This window comes from Myxine glutinosa, chromosome 7, assembly GCF_964187855.1.
Source record: "Myxine glutinosa chromosome 7, kmMyxGlut1.1, whole genome shotgun sequence".
Taxonomy (NCBI): Eukaryota; Metazoa; Chordata; class Myxini; order Myxiniformes; family Myxinidae; genus Myxine; species Myxine glutinosa.
Genome location: NC_136267.1, coordinates 112022315 through 112032583, shown reverse-complemented (window position 1 = coordinate 112032583; position 10269 = coordinate 112022315). Strand labels below are relative to the sequence as shown.

At 44.0% G+C, this 10269-nt stretch overlaps 1 protein-coding gene across 5 annotated transcripts in view; it reads right to left on the bottom strand.

Annotated features, from left to right (window-relative positions):
- RASA1 (RAS p21 protein activator 1) overlaps positions 1 to 10269 on the bottom strand; it is a 165136-nt gene that overhangs the window by 41267 nt on the left and 113600 nt on the right. For 2 of the 5 annotated variants that reach the window (XM_068123032.2, XM_068123033.2), the window contains exons 20-25: positions 6680 to 6766; positions 6303 to 6370; positions 5496 to 5584; positions 5280 to 5357; positions 4957 to 5091; positions 2912 to 3826 (exon numbers count right to left, since the gene is read on the bottom strand). In XM_068123032.2, the coding sequence (XP_067979133.1) occupies positions 3734 to 3826; positions 4957 to 5091; positions 5280 to 5357; positions 5496 to 5584; positions 6303 to 6370; positions 6680 to 6766 (550 nt within the window). In that variant the 3' untranslated portion in view covers positions 2912 to 3733. Of the gene's footprint in view, positions 1 to 2911; positions 3827 to 4956; positions 5092 to 5279; positions 5358 to 5461; positions 5585 to 6302; positions 6371 to 6679; positions 6767 to 10269 lie in introns of those variants that run through there. The other 3 variants (XM_068123035.2, XR_010985305.2, XR_010985306.2) reach the window with 3 other exon arrangements.

Sequence of the window (10269 nt, the reverse complement as noted above, 5' to 3'; positions counted from 1 at the left end):
TTCATTAGAAGTGTGTTTGTTGGTAGACCGTGTGTGCCCTGCAGAAACCTGGAGGGGCAGGGGGGGGGAGGAGGAAGAGGATGTTTGAGGGACAAGGCCTGAAGTCAGTAAGGTATGTGTTGAGTTGATCTTGATGGCACAGTCAAAGTTTTGAGAGCAAGGCAGAATGCCAGACTGCATCGGAAGCTCAAGAAACGTCTGGAGCAGTGGTTCTTGAACCTTTTTCTATTGGTGGAGCCCTTGGTGTCAGCCTGAGGTATCACGTGGACCCCTTGGATCACACCTGCTGGTCTGGAGACACGGCTCTGATCTCACATCTGGCAGCAAGGGCCTCCATCGACTGTTGAGAAAGTCGAAGCAGCATGTTCAAGGGAGAGTAACCAGATCTGAAACCAAATTGTTGATCTGAGATGAGGTTGTTAAAGAAAAGGAAGGATTTCACATCAACTGCAATGATGGATTCAATGATCTTGCTGATGATTGGAAGTAAGCTGATGGGTCTGTAGTTCAAGTGGATCAGTTTTTGCACTTTTTTTTTAAAGCAACGTGGGTGATGGTTGCTGATTTCCAAGCAGATAGAAGATGACCTAAGGCAAATGATAGGATGAAAAAAGAGCAGAAAGAGGATGTGCAAGAGCAGCAGAGAAGTTTTTTTTAGGATACACAAGATAATGGTGTCTGGTCCACCTTCAGAGTCTAGGGTTGAAAGAACCTCCTGCACCTTCTCAGGTGCAAAAGCAGTTGGATGTGACTGGATAGAGTGGGTATCGAGAGCGAGGGGTTGGGGATTTGCAAGCGGTCACAGAATTAAGGCATTCGGCCTTCTCACGAGCGGAGTCGGCTGTGGTGATATTTGAATTGGGGAAGGGGATAGAAGGGGAGCATACACCAGTGACAGACTTAATTTAGATTTTTATCCAGGTTTTAGAGGGAGCCCTGGTGTTGGGCAAGCGGCTAGGGTGAGGGCTTAGGATCCTAGGATCCTGGGTTCGAATCCCGGTCAATCGCTGAATTAACGCCAGGGGGTTGACTCAGCCTGTCATCCTTCCGAGATCGGCAAATTGAGTACCAGCTCACTGGTAATTCCCTGTTTGTCGTAAAAAGGCGACAAAAAGGGTTGGCGTCAGGAAGGGCATCCGGCCGTAAAACATTGCTTCAAAAAGGGGACCAAAAAACAACAACAACCACAGTCCCCGAAAAAGGCCAACCCCCGCTTGCGGGGAAAAATGGCCTCTAAAGGTGGTTTTTTTTATCCAGGTTTTAGAGGAGGGAGACAAGTTTGAGGTTGAACAAATGTTGTTTTCTGGCTCTCCTGAGAGTAGACACTTGTTGCATGTGGTCTTTGTGGAATGATCTGACGTGGCCTTCGTTCGGGTTTCCCTTCCAGGAAGAGAAGGCAAGTTGTTTAAAAGCAACTGCCTCACCACAGGATTCAGTGTAGCATGGGTGAGAAGAATGTTAGGATAATCATCCAAAACCTTGATCTTTTCTACCCCTGCTAATTTCACCCCAGATCCACTTTTTTGAAATACCAACTTTTTTCCTGGAAGTCCTTGTGTTTTATACTTCTCCCAACCCCCCACCCTCCTCCCCCCAAGCCCTCTCCCTCCCATAGATCTCCCGATGTCCCTGCTCTCAAATGTTGTGTTTGTGTGCTTCCCTTTCCCTCCCCATCTTGTCTACCGCTCCCCTTATTATATATTTTGTGTCTGTTTTGATTTTTTTGTGTGATAATTGTTAGCTCTTTCACGAGCCTTGATCCTGTATACAAAACAAAACAAAACAAAACAAATAAACAAAAAAAAATTTGAAGAAGAGATGAGATGAATCTATGTATGAGAGAGTCGGTTTCGGTGGAAGAATTCCCAGGCTAAGTTAACATCAGGGGCAGTAGATATGGGAGACCAATCTTGAAGAGAGATGGCTGTTTGCAGTCTCTGCCAATCTGCCAGACTTGCCACTGTTGTGGTGGCTCGCTGAGAATAGTCATAGAGATGTTGGCTCTCTTGAGCACATCAGATGAACTAATTGTAGCAGAGGAAGAGCAGGAGACATTCACAGGAAGTTTATCATCAAGTCCAGAAGGGAGGATTTGCCATTGGGAGAAATATGGGTTGGAAAGTTCACAAATTGAATTGGTCACATGGAGTCACAGATGTTCTTTGCAGAAGTGCCATGGCAGGTGTGAGAGGTACAATTGGCATGGAGACAATTGAAATCTCCACGTGAGGAAGTGAGAGTTGGGATGATTGGTTAAAAGTTGCTCCATGTTGTCTGAAAGATGTATATGGAGTCGTCACTCTGTGGAGGACGGTACAATACACAGACAAACAAGATGTCGGAGTGGAGGGGATGTTGCAGCCAAAGGTACTCTTAGGGATTGGGAGGTGCAAGATCAGTACATGGAGTTAATACAAGGTCTAAGGCTCGTAATGGAGCTACCCCTCACACACATGGACACTGATGAGACAAACACTTAACACAGCCACTGACCTTGGGGGAAGAAGTGTCATCACATCCCAGGATACTCTGGGTACCAGCAACGGTGGCACCACTTCTCTCACCGCACTCAGTGGGGCATTTCCTCTCCCCATGGATGCCAACCCATGGGGATTGTCTGTGCTCTATCCTTTTAAATTCTGAGCGTCAAGCACGGAAGCAGCACCTACTTGGGTATGACTCGTTAAAGTCTTTAGTACGACTCGGCTGTGGCTTGAACCGCCGACCACCCAAACAAGGGGGGAATGCTCCAACTCCAACCACAGTCTTATTTAATTATTTCTTTCATAATTCGAATTATTTGTCAGAACATCCATCAATAACTAGAACCGTTCATTCTAGACATCGACATTGCAAGTTTAGAACAGTTCTTGACAACATTGGGTAAATATTTTGCTAAATCGACACAAAATTGAGGCAATATCAGTTTAATACATATGTACAGGAAAATAGGAAATCCCACGCAGCAAGAATGGCAGGGATTTTAATATACCTTCCGTTTGACGAATTGCAAACCACCGGAGCCGTGGGGAGTGCATACGGCAAAGTGCGGCGTCCGCAAATTGCCGTTGTCCCGTTCGTGCTCTGGCCACAGTGACACGGCTTGTAAAACAACAAAAATGGTTCCAGCACTTTTGGTGTCCACACGAGCATCTTTTAAGAATGACAAAAGCGAGCAAAGGGATATATCCTTTACGCTCTGCATTGGCACGGTGTGGGAAACGAATGAAATCGTTGAGTGATGAACTACACATTGCCATAATTACATTCCTTGGTGAGTGGCTTTTGTTTAGACAGATATAAACCTCCACTCGTGAAACCCCCCCCCCCCCCCCCCCAAAAAAAAAAAACAGCTGAATCTTACGAAACAAATGAGGAAGAGGAGCTGGTCATGTTCGGGTGCTCGGCGGTTGCAAATTTCACGATGAGCGGAGACCAAGGTTGCCAAATGGCGGCGGCGCCTGGCGTGTGGCATCATGGTCGCAATAAAAAAATAAAACAGGAGGAAGACAGATCGTCAATCTTTGCATAGTGGAAGCACCTCTTGAAGAACCGATACAAGCTTCTTTTCCATCAAGCAACCAACGCTGGAGCCATGGTGTCTGACGCATGATGAAGCTAGCTCCACGTGGTGAGAAAAACCGATTCGTTGTCCATCTGTTGGACAGCGCTGGCCAAAATATGGTCAGGGATTGGGTTTGGAAGCCTATTCAAGGATACCCAGAAGCCAAAGCTACCTGTGCTGTGTACCCTGTCCTTGTGTCTGGTGCTGGTTCAGTTCTTGCTGGAGCATTTCGGTAATAGCAAGAAGCTTCTTGAGGCAGTGCTGGGGAGTGGGTTAGGATAAGGCAGGGCATGAACCAAGTTTGCAAGAGGAAATGGAAATGCAGATGAGGTAGCATGTTTGAGGGTAATCTTTTTTTAACAGTGTATGTTTAAATAATAGTGTACAAAATAAGTCAGGAGACGACGATGGTTCACGAGCGAGCGGTATTCAATGACAAAGGATGGACAATAACCGAAACAGGCCCAGACAGGCCAGGACCAGAAATGTCAAAACGAAGGTTACTGACCTTGAAATGAGATAGAAAATAATGTATAATCAGTTATGAGGTTAGTTAACTACACAATACCGAAAATTCGGTGAAAAATGAAATGAAAAACAAACAAACAAACAAAAAAACGAAAAATAAAATGAAAAATCGAGCTCCGTGCGGCTGGACACATGACATTGGCCTAACCAAATATCGAAACACCTGTCAGATTCCACCAAACCCCTCGGAGAAGATGTAGCTTGAACTCGATTACCCCCTAAAAAGACATCTTTTTCGGGCGTGGCTCCGCCCACAATGGGCGCAATACGCCCACTCTACGCAGGACACAACTAGATCATGATATCAACCTCCCACCCAAGTTTCATCAAGATCTGATGATATCATCGGGTAGTTATGCTGTGGACAGACAGACACACAGACAGACACCCCCATGACGAATATAGTGGTCACTCTGTTTGATAACTCGTGAACCAATATTGGTTCACGAGTTATCAAGTGACCACTATATTCGTCATGTCCTGATGAGGAGGGTCCTGATGGAAGTAGCCACTCTGACAGCCGATTATTCCTGATTGGAATTCTGTTAACTCCTTAATCTGGGACTTGACGCTTTGAAACTGAGCAATAAGACTATTCACTGGCCATTTATACCACACTTATTGATGCTTACAGTTATGTCAGACACGTGTGGGTAATTCATAACTGGAAAAGGATGTCCCATGACCTTTGCCAGGTTAGTGGCGTTTTTTAAAGAGTCTAAGCTAAGCCAGCTTTCCCATCTGCAATCATGTGAATGTAATAGATCAAATATATATTTTTTCCTAAAGACATAGGTCTTGGTTTAATCTTCCAACTGAATAGATCCCGACAAAGGAAGGAAATGCTTCCATGAATCTCTCACCTGCTGTGCTCCCTTTTCATTGCTGAGTGTCCGTAGTTCGTCTAGATGTTGCAAGCACAGATTGTGGAGCAGGGCAAGGTCTCGGGACACATCGGAACGAAAGGGCTCGCCCATTTCCCGTACATCTCCCACATTCTGCCACAGTGGGCACAAAACCACAAGGTCTCTACAGTCTGGAGTATGGTCACCTCCACCTTTAGGGGCTTTTGGACTCGTATGACACAGGGATATGAAAAGGTAAACAAATGCAAGCTATGATGTCATCTCCACAAGACAAGTCATACGGGTCAATTATTATCTCGAGCGAAATCAAGAGAACCTACCGCTAGCTGGTCCAGAAAAGTAATCATCCTTTGCTTGTTTTGAATAATGAAGGGGTTAACTCCTTCCATGTAGGCCTCCTGCACAAAAACAAACAGGGAATGATCATTTGTTGTGCATTTTGTAACAAAGTGGGATTTAGGGAACGATAACTCTTCAGCTCTCCATTTCCACAAACGGCTACCTATGCTTAGCGGTAGTTGGGTCCGACCACACACCTTGGCTCCAAACTCAACAAGGTTGGCGAGGTTTTGCAACGACTTTGCTACCAACAAGAGGGTCCGTGCAGCCACTGTCGAAGGAGGATCTGCGACGAGACGAAGATTGTTCATTGCGCAAGAGGAGGGGGGGGGGGGGGGGGGGAACGAATCCGTTTTTAATCCTTTGTATAGCTGCTGGAATTCTATCTTCTAAAACATTCCCAACATGACTGGTGTCTATATGGAATGCATGACCTCTATTTAGGGGCTGTCTATCCATTAGCAGGATGGGGGGTTGGGAAAATTAATAATGAGAGACATGAGAGGTAATGGAGGTGAGGTGAGTGTAAGGGTGCCGGTGGGGAGAGAAGAAAGAAGGTCGGGAAGATAGAGGGCTGAGGGGTGGGAGAGAGGGGGGAAAGAGGTGGAGGAGAGGAGGAAATGGCATTTGTGGATCATACTAAATGGAAATGGAGGGGAAAAACGTTCAGCGTTATGTGCATACGTAATAAATAGCTCATGATAATGACAAAATAAATGTGCAAGACTACAAAAACGAGCAATATTTGTGTTGGACCATTTGGCTTTCTGATCTCTACCCATTTCCCATTCCAGGTTTGAGGTTTCAAATCCTACATAATATGATCTGTTCAAATTCTATAAATATCCCTCTTTCATGCATACGTATTGTCCTAATAGCCTTGTCCTGCATGCGATTTATATACAAGCTCTTCTGTGAGCATTAGATCCCTGTTAAAGAGAAAAGGGACAAATATGAAATGAATGATAACGATGTGGTCACTGCCATGCTGGGACGATTCCCACCTGAGATAATTCCAAAGGCCTTGGGCGTGAGAATCGCTGGACAGATGAGCCTTAGAAACACAAAACCACTGCATGGAGGGAAAGAGGGGTGGGCAGAGGGGCACACATAGACGGGCTTTGTATGACAAGCGGGAGAACAAGCAGAAAAATGGAGCCGTAGCAAAATCCATGAACTGGCGATCTTGCCAATGCTTGGAAGCCCGAATTCCATGACATTCGGAAGCAACGTGTTACAGTGCATAGTGCAGCAAGCAGCAGGGGAAGCTCAACTGAGGAAACCCCACTGAGCGAGGCAGGAGCGTCGGCGTTTGGCATGCCGGTTGGTAGGAAAGTACGAGATGAAATCGGAGCAATGGTGAGAGATTCTCGGCAAGTACCTGACAACGCGGGTCCGCATGGTGTCATTCGCCGGCCACTTTCGTTGCACGGCTGCCTGGAGACAGCCAAACAGCATCCGGAGATTCCTTTGTAGAAGGCAATGAGAGGATTGAGAGTAAAAAACATTAAAAGATAATGAATTAGGCCTAGTATTTGAAAATTTAACGGTACTTGAGAAAGTGCTTGTGGTCGAGGTTAAGGAAGCACCAAAAGGACCAAAGCGACGTAGCAGTTTAAAATATAGAACACTTTTGCAACACAAATACCCGAATATTCTTCGTTTTATAAAGAAACATTGATTTTTAAGAAACAAAATGGCAAGGGGGCATGTAATTTTTTGATATGCATGGGGAAGAGGGTGAAGGGCTAAACTGAGATAATTAACATTGAGGAAAAGAAAAGGAGGGTATTGGAGCATGAAAAGAATGGAGAGAAAGAGGGAGGGAGAAGGGGAAATAATGTCGAAACAATATTGGCGAGACGAAAACAGGGAAGAGAAAAAGGCAGGTAATGAGCAGGTGATTATGGGGGTAGGAGGAGGGGTCAGGTGAGAGAGGGAAGACGGGTCATATTTGGGTTCATAATAAAAAGATGGCCCCCCTCAAAAAAAGAAATTACTCGAATAACTAGAGAGTTCATAGAACATGATACCCCACAAAGTGTTCAGGTATTTATAGAGTACTGTACAGCAAGTCCTCCATATATGCAAGTTCTGTTTATGCCAATTAGCAAGTATGCGAGGACCCCATCCTCCAGAAGTTCAATGTATGCAATAAAAGTTCACTACTATGCGATATGCCTCTGCGGAATCAGTTATTCAGTTGTCAAGCGTAGGGAATTGTGGGTGCAGCTTGGTGCAGCGTGGTGTTGCTGTACGCACCATCCTTAGTCTCGCATTGTCCGTCCTAGTGCGCAGATCTCTGGTTTACTCACATTTTCTCGCATTTAACCAAGGCCTCCAAGCATCCTGCACCATCACGCCCTACCCTAATTGGTCCTAATATGAAGAGGACATTACTATCTTGAGAGCAAAAACTAGGCATTCTAAGACGTTTGGATGCTGGTGACGGAGTGTCAGTGGTCGGGCGAGCATTCAACCTTGGTGAGTCGAGCATCAGAAACAAAGAAAAGTGCTGACAAGATCAGAAGTTCAGTGAGTCAACGTACACCTCTCTCGGCGAAAAGAACAACTAGAGTGAGGAACACTGGGCTGGAGAAGATGGAGACGATGCCCGGAGTTTGGATTGACCATACTCTACATTTTACCATACAGTACATTTATTACAACATGGTGTTGTTATTGTTTGAACAAACATATTATGGGAAGATTGTATGACGAGCATCATAGAAGACGCTCATCATACAAAGCCCGTCTCGGTGTGCCCCTGTGCCCACCCCTCTCCCTCTTTCCTTCCATGCAGTGGTTTTGTGTTTCTAAAGCTCATTGTTGTTTGAGAAGACATGGAGTCAGGGGAAAGTCAAGTCCAGTTTGTCAAGTCCATCCCTATTTTTTGCATTAAAAGTACTATTCACTATATGCGGATTCATGATATGCGAGCTTTTCAGGAACGCATCCCTTGCATATGTAGAGGACTCGCTGTACTTAAATTTTCATAAAATAATGGCTTTAATGATCGTTTAAAAAAAATCCAGAAGATTAGTACTTTTGACCAGGCAGTCCCCGGGTTACGAACGCCAGACTTACGAACGCCCGTACTTACGAACCGACCTCCGTAAAGCCTATGATTTAAAAAAAAAAAAAAAAAAAAAAAAAATTTTTTTTTTTTGGGGGATACAGAATCGAGGCTCGTGAAAGAGCTAACATTTATCACAAAGAGAAAAATCAAACAGACACACAAAGTATATAATAAGGGGAGCGGTAGGCAAGAGAAATATGAGAAAAGCTCTGTTCAAGCCACCCTTGATGTTTACTTTAAGAAAATTGACCAGCACCAGGTCCATCCTCTCCAGCACCAGGTCCATCCTCTCCAACACCAGGCCCATCATCTCGGAGAGATATATCAAGGTATGATCATTTCAAGGTTTGCAAGACATCAATTGGAACGAGAGTAAGTGTTAACCTTTAATCATTATCTTTTCTTTTATATCTAAACAGTTTAAGAAATGTTTCTTTCATGTTTTTTTAATACCTATAGATGTTTTAGGTAAAATATATACAATATACTAAGACAAACATTTGACTAATTGACGATAGATGTGAACCGTACGCAACTGTTCCGACTTGCATACAAATTCGACTTACAGACAGACTTAAAAACTGAACTTGTTCGTAACCCGGGGACTGCCTGTAGTCCAAAAGCAGTCCTGAATACCATCCTTAAACACCATCCCATTGAACCTTTATTTAAGTTGAAGTACTGCAAAACTAGAGGTTCTTGGAAGTATTATGACAGATGATTTGTGTACTACAATGTTCAAGTATGTAATTAAATTTAAATACAAAAATATACTTTTCTCCTGTCACTGTTCTCGGAGAACAGAACGGAGCGGGCAACATGGTGTCGGGCGTTTCATTTATTTATCACATTTTTGTCACAACATGGGATGGCTTGGCATTTATTATTCACGAAGTTCCACATCAAAGGCGTTATTTTAAATGCCTGAAGATAGTCAGTCATGTATGACTTTCTTCACAAATGTGCCAATTGGCAAACAGCTTCCTTGATGTGTTCCATTAGCAAGCAGCTTGCTATTGCTTGCCAAGCCAGACATTCTGTATCAACCGCTTTGCAAACTGCTTGTCCATTTGCTCGGCAAATGGGGCAAAGAGATTTCGTCCAGGCAAAATGACGTTTGACTTTACAATTTTCAACAGAATTATCACATAAAGACTACGAACTAGCAACTTTTGAGACAACTGTGTGACAATTCAGTTCTTAAGTATTCTTAAGTGGATTGTTATTGTATGCTACATGGCTCTCAAGGTGCCAATAACATTATTTATATTATTGTGATTCATGATAATCAGGCCCATTATCGTGATACAATTATCGTGATTCATTATCGTTCGTGATAATGAATCGTGATTCCATCATTATCGTGATCATTATCATTATCGTGTCATTATCGTGATCATATCGTAATCATTATCGTGATTCCATCATCGCCCAGGCCTAGTGTGTGTATATATAAATATGTGCATTTATATATATATATATACACACAGATGTGTGTATATATAAATATAAAGTGTGTGTGTGTGTGTGTGTGTGTGTGTGTGTGTGTGTGTGTGTGTGTGTGTGTGTGTGTGTGTGTAGTGTGCTAATGACCGTATCGAGGTTGAAGGGCCGAAATGGGATGATGCGGAGGACCTCGACTGAGGACCCAATAAGTGAGACATTTATCTTTTTGTTCCTTAGCAACTCCAGTGTAGCTTTGGCTGTGTGCTTCGGTTCGTTGTCATGCTGAAAGGTGAACTTCCGTCCCAATTTCAGCTTTCTTGCAGAGGGCAGCAGGTTTTCCTCTCGGATTTTTCTGTATTTTGTTCCATCCATTTTCCCTTCTATCCTGGCAAGTACCCCAGTCCCTACTGATGAAAAAGATCTCCATAACATGATGCTGCCACCAC